General features: G+C 40.7%; 1 protein-coding gene across 2 annotated transcripts in view; it reads right to left on the bottom strand.

Moving 5' to 3' along the window:
- Positions 1-1,580: 1,580 nt before the first annotated feature.
- The window catches only part of LOC128745495 (sodium/hydrogen exchanger 9B2), a 48,634-nt gene continuing 37,696 nt past the window's right edge, over positions 1,581-12,518 (bottom strand). For both annotated transcript variants that reach the window (XM_053842571.1, XM_053842578.1), the window contains exons 5-8: positions 4,352-4,527; positions 3,903-4,009; positions 3,285-3,590; positions 1,581-3,129 (exon numbers count right to left, since the gene is read on the bottom strand). In XM_053842571.1, coding sequence (XP_053698546.1) covers positions 2,845-3,129; positions 3,285-3,590; positions 3,903-4,009; positions 4,352-4,527 — 874 coding nt within the window. In that variant the 3' untranslated portion in view covers positions 1,581-2,844. The remainder of the gene's footprint in view (positions 3,130-3,284; positions 3,591-3,902; positions 4,010-4,351; positions 4,528-12,518) is intronic.

Raw genomic sequence — 12,518 nt, 5'->3', positions numbered from 1 at the left:
AAAAAAAACTGATGGGGTAGTTTTCTGTCCGGATGTAGATGCCCTGGATTCCGTCCGTTTAAGCATCTTTCGCGAGCCACTTCTCCATCCGACCGCGTCTACTCTTCTCGCTGATTCGGCTTTTCCTATTACACAAATCCTTTTCGACCTCTATCTGTACTACCAACTCGTACCTTTGCTTCAGATACTCCTGCTTTTCCTCTATCTACCTCAACTTGGCTTCTTCTTCCAACTTTCGCATACGTAGTTCCTCTTTGGCACGCATATTTTTCAATTTTCGTTGTTCCTCTAGAAGTTGCAGACTGAGCTACAGATTCTGTGACACTCGGCTACTCTTGCTGACAGACGACTCGTTGAACGATACACCCGACTTCAATGTACCATCCCAATTTGCCATGCAATCGCCAGATAACACAAAATCGTAATAGAAAGTTCACATTAAATCGTTTTCATGTCAATTTCACATTGGAATTGTATAATGATTAGAGTATGTCAAAGTGTGTATGTATGAAGTGAACAATAAGTTGTTTTGCAGTCGTGCGTGCCTTCATATACAATTCATGACTGTGAATTATAAAGCAGTATAGACGATTGCAATATTTGATAATATCTTAATCATATATTCAGGAGTATTTAGTTGCGTGTTATGAAAACTACGCAAAAGAGAATTACAAATAATTGTCAAAGCTTTCGCACGTATATCGCCTCCACTTTGGTACATATATGTTCTTATGGCGTGAAATGTAACTTTTTTGTTCAGATATGATTTCGTATATCTCAGTTGCAATCGAGATATACAAACCAAATGGTTTACTGGGTCACTGCAATCCAGATTCTATCTGACTCCGCAATTGATTTAGTTCCACCCGCGTAACGACAACGATTTGATCGCACTTTATACAATAATGCGCATTGCTCGCGGCAGTCGCATTATCGTTTCCGTCGGACATTACGAAAACAACCTAGAATCGGCTGACTGATAATACCTATACAAATACCACTGACGAACTGACCCGACACATACACACACACTTAAAAAAGTATCGAATTTAGTAAAACTTTACCGAAATTTGAACAACTGAAAGTTCGGTAAAAAAAGTTGTGTTACCAAGCATTACTAAAAATCCATAAACGTCGATATGCACTACCAAAATTTTTACCGAACGTTCGGTTGCTCAGAGTAGTTATATTGAAAACTCGAAGCAACACTCGAGCGCTGCGGTGTGACCATGTTGCGGAACATGCTTTTTTGAAAAATTAGTGGTTTTTTCATGGACAATGGAATTGATGCGAGTGTCTTGTCCGTTTGCCTGTGCTAAAACTATTCTTACAACTAGCAGCGATTACAACTATCGACCGACGGCGATGACAGCTTGGACTCTTGAAAGCTGTTATACATCTTAAATTTCCAACCGTCATAAAACGAGCATTAGCTTATCACTCATGACACTACATTACACCAAGGTGAGTTAAACAACCTTGCATTACACTATCACTGCAGGCACAGAACCTGATGAGCCAATAACGAACTATATCATTGGAATTTTCTCAAATATTAAAGAGTTCTTTGACTTCGGTCAACCATCGCACTTGTTTGCGCAGAAACTAAGTAGATTTAATTTATTATGAGATATTTCTGCATGTAGACAATTCTTCTAAAACATATAGATTACTCTCAATTAATGTAAATAACTAATAACCTGTTCTTCATTTCTTTCAAAAGTATTTAATAACAGCCTGCACTGGTAAACAATTCTGTGAGAGTCACTTTCTTCGAATACAGCTTTTATTTGATTTAAGCTTGTTACCTTCTCTTATACTCGTTGAAAGAGAGAAAACTTAAAGACTGCATTTTTCAAGTGGTGCTATAGCTATTATTCATGAATTAATCTTTTATACCCGGTTATCCTTTTATCAACGAAAAATATCCGAATTTCGCTTAGTGATCCAGCCGCCGGGAAATGGTTAACTGTTCGAGCTTTCCTTCTAGTGGCTAAGCGCTTACAGGTTTCGTGCGCATAGCTTTAATAAATAAGAATTGTTTGCCGCAATATATTAATCACACCATTATAAGTACACTTCTTTTTAAAGAAGTTTAGCTACTTTTCATGATTGTCTTATATGTAGTAACCAGATGACCAGAAACTTTGCGTGCCTAATCCTTGTGAGATTCACATTAGCTGCTAACAATATGTCTTCTTCTACATTGCTTGTAGCAACTCTGAACATTGTGAAAAGAATACAATATTCTTCTGAGCTTATTCGTTTTCCTAGCCAACCTCATCTTTACTTGATTTACGTTAAAATTATATTTGAAAATATTAATCGTAAGGTATATACAATCCAAAAAGGAAGCATTTTATTTAACGTAATCAAGTGACACCGACAATGAGCTGTGTTCAAGACCAACTAGCGGCCGCGTACGGTAAACAAGACGAGCACAGCTTGGATACCGTGCCGCAAATTTCGTTCGGCTTAAAACTTTCAGGATCGAAGCATAGTCTGACACCGCCTGGATGAGAAAGTTATGCGTTGTTGTTGTTATCTGCCAGTTTATGCCAATGGAATTCACACTACATTTTGCAACCTGCAACGATGCTATGATGGTTGGTCATAATTTATCATCTTTTGGTCAGTGTTCAGCCGGATTTGTAATGTAAAAAAAGTGCTGCTTAGAAGTTGTATGGCACAGACAACAACCTTAAGCTAATCAAATGCCGGCATCGCTGGTCTCTTTGTCAACGGTTACTTCAGGAAACATTTGTGAATGACACAAAAATATAAGTTATTTTATTTACTTAAAATTAAGTACCCGTCTGTAACGCTCTTAAGTACACTTGTCAGTTACATCTCTGGTGGTCCTTTTTTCAACCATTTGGGAGCAAGTTTTATCATGAGTAGTGCCCCTAGGGGGGCGGTAAAGATGATAGCCAATACCGTCACTATAAGCACCGTTTGCGCCCTGGCAAGCTGATCAGTGGCGTTCAAGCTGCGTGCCAAATCCAAAGCGGCCGGGCCAAGGGCTGCCTGTACGGTAGCCTTCGGGAAGCCCGAGAGCGTAACATAAGCCTTTTCCTTCCAGTTTAAGTCACTACCGAGTGTCGAAAGATACGAGAACACCAGACGAAACTGCAATGAAAAGCCCTCATGAATTTAGCTTAGATCCAAACATGCATGTTACAAATTACGACATGAGGGGTTTTAAAATTTCACACCACAAGCTATCTCGGAGCCAAACCGAATAGATGTAATATAAAGAAAATGATGATTAAGACTTCACATACCAAAACAGCCACCAGCAGCGTGACTGCACCATATAACACCGTATTTCCTTCCAGGACCGAAAAGTTCACTTCCTTTCCAATTAACGAGAATGACACCGGCTTCAGAAACTTCCACAGCAAATCCAGGTACATGCCAACCTCACTCGTATCTTGGTCGGGACGCTTCTTCCAACCTGTACCAGCGACAAAAGCCGTCATTATGCAGCCCAAAGCACCTGCCGAAGGATATCCAATAAGTTTACTTCCGACCACCGACAGAGTCCCGGCACTGATCGTCATCGTGAAGCGCAACCCGTTGGTGTATTTCTGTATGTGAATAATTAAAATTTCAATAAGAACCAGCATGATTTACGACACTTTCTTCAAGCGAGTGAAAGCCTCGCATCACCCATAGAACGCATCATTAGTGCATAATTTGATACCAAATACTCATACTTGTGACAATTCACTAGTACAGTATATTTGAAAATACTCGATTTAAAAGAAAGTGAAATACGGACTTTTTTGGGTGAAACCATCACGGACAATTGAGCTCGTATGAATATTTGGTGTTAAATCTGTTGCTGAATGGCACGTCTGTTATTCTGTGTTTCATACTCGTTGACGACAAGGACTTACCGCTTGGTAAGAGGGCATGTAGAGCAACCCGATCCCGCATACACCGCCGAAGACTAGACCAATTACGATACCGATTGGTCCTTGGAGAATCTGGCTCGTGAGGTCACCTGTGGGGAAAAGATAAATAGTGTAGTACAAGCATGTACACGAAATCCCTTCCAAAGTTTAGGTGCAGCGTCGGTACGAATACTACCCGCAAAGAAACGGCAAAGCAGCAGGTGCCACCAGTCAGCTGGGAAACCAACACGTACTGGAAAGACCAGACCCCTCTATCTTTAGTCACGACACGAAACCCCAGTCGGCGATAGTAAGAGTGAAATATTATTATAGTTTTGAAACGAAATACTTTAGAATGAGATCATTTTCTACCAAACATGCAAAATTCTGTGGCATTCCTAGCGACGTTGCATCCCAACCATAGCTGCTTATTAAAGTATATATGTACTTACCAGTAGAAAATGTCACCCCCAGAAGGACGCCAAATAGGAAAATAGCTAAAACATCATTACAGCTTGTCATAGCGATGATTAATGTGTGAATTCCTTTATTCAGGCCGAGCTGTTCCTCCTGCAAGCGCAACAGCACCGTGACGACGACGTTGGGTGAAACCGCTGTTACCACCAGTCTGGAAGGGAAAGAATCCGGAAACCGAGCGCCCGAAGCAGAAACCAAAAAAAAAATACGCTTAAGTGAAAATTGGGAAGAGATGCTGGTTAAATGAAAATGAACAAAAATTCCAATGAGATGCCACTCGCGAACGGATGGGGGAAACTCAATGGAATCCACCTAAAAATATGTTGAATTTCGCTAGCGCACTTCAGTGATAAGAAATTTGCTCGTTTGCCGGAATCGCCGTTGGACGTTGCAAAGTGAATTGTTTTTGAAGTGTAAAAGTTTGCAAGCGGACAAGCGGGCATGAGACATTGCCAATGGTACTCGCAACCCCCGCTAATATGAAAAACAGCTCGTTCAGATTGGGCGAGTTCATTTTTAATCTGAATATTTGGTAACTCTATGCATTTTCATATACGCGCAAGACGCGCACCCTATGAACTTGTTGTTTTGATTTGACGAAAACAAACGTTTTGAAAACATTTCAAACATGTACGAATTCTGAACGTTCGGTTTGTAGAAGACGAAATTGGCTCGGCAGTTTCGACTAAAATGGTCTATTTTGATTACTGGAGAGAGGTAAGTTGCGTATGAGCTATATTGCCAAAGCTCCTGAGCAAGAGGAAACGCATTAAGATTTTTTGCTTTTTTTTATTTGACCGGTCAACTTTAACGTCAATTGTGTGTGACGCTTGATCGGTTTTTAATGTGAACGCATTCATACCACCGGGGTACAGATTAAAAATGTTCAGATTAAAGAAGGCCATACCAACGGGGGTACACGGTATTATTTCGTCAAGTGCGCTTGAAACTTTTATTAAACCCACACTCACTGGCAGGAAAAAAGCCTTGGGTTTAAACATCTTTGGAAGACTTGACCCTTCTTTATCGACTGACTTCACAGTCGGCTGTTAGAGTACAGGACAGTACGCAGAAGTACAGATCACTGGCAGGAAGTGATGGTTTAATGGAACAGGTAACTGGACTGCTGTAACGTAAGGTAATGCAACATAAAAACTGTCCATGTAATGAGCATGAGTTATTTAGGGGGGCTCTGTAGCCGCAAGGTTACCGAGTCTGCTTTGACAAGCGAGTGGTCGTGAGTTCGAAACTTAGTAGGATCAAGGCCATTCGATGTCAAGTGACTTTAGCATGGGTTTATTGTGAGCCCTTCCTTCATGCCCTTCCTTCATTACCCTTCCTTCATGCTGAATTCTAAATGTCGACCATAAAAGCACTCTTGATAGTCCAAAAAGTCACTTTTTATAGTTAATTGTACTGGTCGGCCCCTCGCCAGGGATGGCTGTAATTGGAGACAGTACTGGCATTGAGTAGAAAGGTAGATAAAGTAGATCTAGCATTGAAGGAAGGGTAAACCAGTATAATCAATATATATAGAATGCCAGTGTCCGCTGCAGTGCGCGCGTGGTAAACATCACACATGTTCAGATAATGTATTTATATTATATATGCATATGTGTGTGTGCCTGAGATTCATCAAAAGGGGAATCTCATTGTCAAACTTTGACAACCAGTTTAAAATTTCAAATATGGCTGCTAAGTAATGTGTTTGGAAACTTCGCTTGTTGCAAATTTCTGAAAAAATCGATGCAAAAGGGCGCAGTTGTGGGATTCAATTCATCCGGACGAAAAGAAAAAGAACGTTTAAAAACATTTCACTGGTTTGAAAACACAGCGATGAGCGCACTGATGACAACACCAACCAGCGCACAGATAAAGAACAGATAAATAACAATGAGCAACTTTGACAATGAAGTTCCCGATTCACAGACTTGATACAGATTGTTAGCATCATGTTTACCACAAAGAGTCCTGTAGTAAAACAGCGACACTGGCATTCTATATATATATTGATTCTACTGGTAAACCCCACTACATACACGCAAGCACGCATAAAAATTTAATAAGCATATCGCTCATTCAATAGCGATTATAGCAAAAAATGCAGTGCATGTTATACAGCAAACACCCGGGCGATATCACAATAGATCAACGATACTGGTCGCAGTGATGAGTCCATACAGGAAAAAAAACAGTTATTTGCAATGCCACATATCGACGCTAGCTAAACATACAATAAAAATATCCATCAATCAAACAATAATAGGGTAAGGAACGAGTTAAGCAGTGTTACCTATTTTAATCAGTTGAACATAAATGATCCGAAAATGCACTTTTTTATTCATATTTTCAAAATCTTTTGATAGGATCATCTTCACAAATCACTTAACCATACATTTGGTTCACACAAACACAATTTATTGGGTTTCCGACAAGAAATATGATGAATTAAAAATTGTTGTCCAAAAACGTACATTTTTCAGCTGCTCTTCAGCAATCGCCACCTTGCTACTGACGAATTCATCAAATTTTCAGCACTGATTACAACCACTCTGAAAGTCAAGCACTCAATTGTCACATACCATATTATTCAGTCTCTTTTTTTCTATTATCTAAGGCTTTGTCACTAGCCGAAAGTTTTATTATTTTCTAACAAAACTGAAATCAAATTCTGAATTGATGGAACCTGTTCACCAGTAGCAGCAGCTGCAGCACAACTGATGAACTATCGGTTGCCAAGATACTGTTTCGGTTCTGGAAATAAGAATTTTAAGTTTGAAATTAACTGAAACCTCCTATGGTGAAAACGTGGTTCAATACTTTTAAGAGAAATGTATGTTCATAATTAATTTTTCTTTATTAAAAACAACACAAAAGACAGCTTTTTCAATAATTTTCGAAGATTTTCTCAGTGATTTAATGAAGCAACGATGTGTTTCAATGTTATTTGCTTTGACAACACTGTTCTAAAGTTAGATCGTGTGCACTTCTATGTTTGCCTCTTTTGTTCTCCCACCATCCTTATGAACAGCGAGTGAGACGTCAAACTCGCAGTTTCCCATAAGAACACCAGAGAATAAAAGAGACGACGAATACCGTTTGCCGAACGGTGCGGTGAGTGTATGCCCCGATAAACAATTTAGACAGACGGCATTTTACGCATATGCCGATACGCTATGCCGATTACGCATCAGATGCCGATTAGTAGGTCGCGGATAGGAACGCGAACTTACTGAATAGGGGGAAAAGTTCGAGGGATTTTTTAACGGGACGTAAAAAAATTCAGATTTCAGGATTGCTGAAAACAGCACCCTGCGGGTGAAAATGGGTTCGGTGTGTTCAAAATTAGTTCCACCGCTCCAACTTTTAAAGCGAAAAATCAAAAGTTTAGCTCAACAATAGTGTCTTCCAATGGTAACAGCTTGAAGAACTAAAGATAGCAAGAAGATTGGTATGCTGATATTCCCCACTTAGTCAACCCATCGCTTGTAATAAGGTAAAACAATCAGTGACCCGCTTAGACTGCTTAAAACTAGTTCTTTACCCTACATCGCGCTAGTCCTAAGACGAATTATTATTCTGTTGGCTTGATTTTGCCAAATAATCGAGAAATAATCTGAGAAAACACAAAATTTTATCTATAAAATGTTCAAGAACACACGTGTTTACACATTAACACACAACAATTGCCAAGTTATTTCAATTTTAATCGGTTTTATGAAAAAGAACTACCCACACCAATTGTTTATCAATCATTCCTCATGTACGAAGATTGAACTCGAAAAAATTCGGAAACATAAATTGATTCTACCAGCAGAATTCCGGAGTGGCTCTTGCCGTACCTAGAATTCTTCTCCACTGTACTCGGTCCTGGGCTCGTCGCGAATTCGTTGAGCGTCTCAACATACGCAAGTCGGCCACAGCCTGGTCGAGCCATCTAGCACGTTGTGCCACTCTATTCCTGGAGCCGGTGGGATTCTTGAAAAAAACGAATTTTATTGCACAGTCGTCCGACATCCTTACGACGTGGCAGGCTCATAGCAGTTCTCAACTTTTTCCAGGTGTACGATGGGAATCTTCAAGCAGTGCCTGTAGCTCGTGAGTCATACGCCTCCGCCACGCTCCCCTTTCCATTTATACTCCGCCAAAAATAGTCCACAATACTTTTCGTTCAAATACGGCAAGTGCACATATGTTTTCCGTAAGCAAAGCTACTGTACTATATATGACGCATATATATGTCGACTATATATGTCGACAATTCATAATTTTTGGACATATATATGCATAAAAAATTAACTGATTTTAGCAATTTTTCATGCGCTTGCCCAGCCAACTGGTGGTGAACCCACCTATGTACCGCCAATCGTAGGAATTGATTGTGTACATGAACAATTTGACAGCGTTATCAATTGATTTTTAGCAGTTTAGCAGTTTTTTATCAGTTTAGCTTTGTTCGTACTGCCAGATGCAGTCCGGAATGAAGAAGTTGGACATCGTGAGACACTTAGTGTCCACCGGATATAGCCGACCCGGCACTTGCAATATCCTCTTCCTTCTAGAGACTGGTTAAGTGCAGTAGAAGCTGAAAAGGGACACCGAGAGCAAGGTGCCCTCAGCCTTCCGCGGAGGTCGGAACTAAACAGTGAAGAAGTACCTCGCCAAAATGGACATTCTTATGTGGATGCGTCAGTCAAGGCTGGTTGACGGCTGAAGGTGCTGGTGAAAAACATCTGTCCAGCGAAGGATGATGACACCTACTTGATGTTAGACGACAACGACTGGCAAAGCACTGGGTACATTACGCCCCACCAAGAAGGTAAGCGATGGCTTCAAATATATCTTCCACACAAAGTTTCCAAAGAAGGTCCCTCTGTAACTGACGATTAGCGAGAAGCGAATGTCCGAATGTCCGAACGAGAATATCCAAGCTGCTGTTCTTTCCTTCGGGGCTTGTGGTGAACGGGGATATATGCAGTATGAAGTGGCTTGCTGGAAGTTACCGCCTGGAGGACCGGCAGGGCGTCGAAGCATTTTTTTTTGTTAGATTATAGTCATTTTAACAGTTTGGGTTATTCGTGACTTCTGCGGGGTTGGGATTTGAACCCGGGTGGGTTCTCGGCGTGAGAGGCGTGAATGCTAACCACTACACCGGGACTGACACCAATCGAAGCATTTGTTGTAGAAGGCTTAGTAGAAGTAGCATTTAAAGAAACCTTTTGTAGTTCTTTTCATCGCCGTCCATATTTTGTTTATTTTTGTAATGCATACGGCCACAACTAGTATTGCTCCGGAATATCACCACAACTTGTATTGCTATCCTTAAAGAAAGAAACTTAGTTTCTATTATCCAGAAATATTCGTGTTTCAGTTGCATATTGCATGCTTTATCAGTGTCTGTTTTTTATGTTATTATTGCCGGATCAAATTTCGATTCAATTAGAACTCGTTTGAATTCGACTTGTCTGTAAAAGATGAGTGGAACTCTCGGTATATCATGATACTCCCTCTGTCATTCACCAGACAGTAATACTATTATTTTAGTGATGCAAAACGTAGAAAATATCAGAAAAAATTGCATTAAAATATCAGCAAAAATGTCAACCTATCGATATGCCTTGTAAATGGAGTTGCCGCGTAAATTTTTGCATGCATTTCGCATTACCAAGTACTCTCCGCAAAAAAATATGTAAATAGAACTTTATTCAACATTTGTACATGGCGAATGACCCTTTGGGTTAAAACCACTCAAAAAAAAAGCATTTATACAGCAAATCTGCCAGGACTGGAATCACAAGGTCTGTGCTGAAGTTTTAAATTGTTTTAGGATCTTTTTCTTCTACTGATGATGGTTTTAATAGATCAGTTTATCATGTCCGAGCATAGAGAACAGCTTCCGATTTGAGCTAATTTGTACTCAAAATACTATCTACTTTCAAAATCAACCTTGCAGCGCAAATTTTGTTGCTTTGTATTTTTTGTTTGTAATATTGTTTCTCTCTTCATTAAAGTGTATATAGAAGTAATAAATCCGGTATTTTTTGTGTATTAACTTAAAAACCTAAAGTGTCCGAGCATAGACGACTTCCCCTTAATTATATTAGCTGACTTGCAAAAAAATTCTACGCCCTTGCGAGCGGCCTTTCGGCAGTTGACCGGAACATTCGCCATGGCGGAAAAAACGTGCGTGTAGGCATGTTTTTGAGTTATTTCTTCGTTTTATTTACCAATTCCTTCTCAGTTTTCACGACAAAATTGTTGGAGTAGATTTTACGCTTCAGGTTTGCCCAGAAATTCTCGAAGGGACGCAGCTGGGGGACGTTGGGCGGGTTCGCCGATTTTGATATTCAGCCACTCCATCTCCTCCAACGATCGCTTCGAGTAGTGGGCCGACACCAGATTCGGCTAGAACACCGCATCTTCGCCCTTATGGTTTTTCTTGATGTACGACGGGACTGATGCTTTCTGACGTGTATGTCCATGTTTGCCAGGTACTTTTTCACTATTTGGCCCTTTGCACCGACCTCCCGGCCAAGCGCATGTAGCCACTTTCCCCTCGGTCTTCCTCTTCAGCATCCTGTGAAGTTTCTTGTCGCTCAGGGCCGTCCGGAACCGGGCTTTCTTTCGATGCTCTGATTGTTGTCCAATAGTTGTTATAGATGTTATAGATGCCGGAACGGGCGTATCCGGCGTCCACAAAGTGCCGCGCGATGTCTGTTTTAGACATGGCGGGATACCGTTCTTTGAACGCGCACACTGCTGAACGGAGTAACTTCGCTGTTTTCGTCATCACGCTTAGAGTTCGACTGATAGAGCTGTAGATTTTTTTTTCAAGTTAGCTAATATAAATTTATCACACTCAATTAGCTGTCTTAGTTATTTTTTTGTCACCATCCGAAAAAAGTCCATTTTTTTAATGCATACGTTAATTGTATCGGAGTCTGCGAAGGCTAAGAATTGGCTATTCTTGCTGAAGATCGTTCCTCTCGATTCAATACCCGCTCGCCAGATCCCCCCTTAATAACGATGTTGAATAACACACAGGACAGTCCATCCCCTTGCAGCAACCGGCTGCGCGATTCGAAAGGACTCGAGAGTGCCCCCGAAACACGCACATAACTCATCACTCACTCCAGGGTAACTTTGATTAGCTGTGTCAGTTTGTCTCGTGTATTATTGCCATAGTTGTTCGCGCTCGACTGTATTTTTTGCTGCCACGAAATCTACGAAAATGTGATGTTTGGGCACGTTGTACTCCCGACATTTCTGAAGGATTTGTCGAAATGTAAAAATTTATTCCGCATTAGCACGGGCCCTCATAAATCTAACCGATCGCCCGTTCTGTAGGTGGAACAAACCTCACCTTCCATTTACTCCTTCGGTAGTTTCTCTTCCTTCCAAATCCTTGAAATTATCCAGTGAAGTGTCTTTGCTAGTGGTTCTTGGCCAGTTTTGTAGAGCTCTGCCAGGAGTTGGTTCTTCCCGGCGATTCTATTATTCTTCAGGTAACCGATTTCTTGCCGGATCTCTTCAAGATCGGGAACCGGCACGCTGTTATCGTGCCTATAGGCACTCCTAGGGTAACTTCTGTTGCGCCTCCTTCTGTTATATCACCTTTGAGATGCTCATTGAAAAACTGCAGTCACCTGTCGACCACCTCGTGCTTGTTTGAGACTACAGTATCCCCCCGCTAATCCGACACCCAATAATCCGACGACTCAATAGTCCGGATCTCGCTACTCTGGAAAATTCCGAATTAAAACATATTGTATTTGACTTCTTTCTATCGAACACTACCTTCGTTTGGCGTCTCCGTTAAAGTCAGAATGGCACTCTTTCTAACTAAATGGAAATGGCACAAGGTGCTGCTTCTAACTACGTTCACTTTTGCCAAGGCTATGCTATTTTCATTGCTACTCTCAATCGACAATACGTTCACTTTTGCCATGGCTATAATATTTTCATTGCTACTCTCAATAGACTGATGTGCTTATTTCGACACTAGCTAAGAATTTCAAAGTATTTTGTTGACGAAATTGAGCATTACCGAGTATAAAACATAGTTATTGCGTACTTTCGACAGATATTTTCAAAAATTTCCGGAGTTGTTTACGTATGGATGTAAACAAAACCACATTTCAA

Source organism: Sabethes cyaneus, chromosome 1 (genome assembly GCF_943734655.1).
Source record: "Sabethes cyaneus chromosome 1, idSabCyanKW18_F2, whole genome shotgun sequence".
NCBI lineage: Eukaryota > Metazoa > Arthropoda > Insecta > Diptera > Culicidae > Sabethes > Sabethes cyaneus.
Note: the sequence above shows the minus strand (reverse complement) of the source record. Positions and strands in the feature narration are given on the sequence as shown.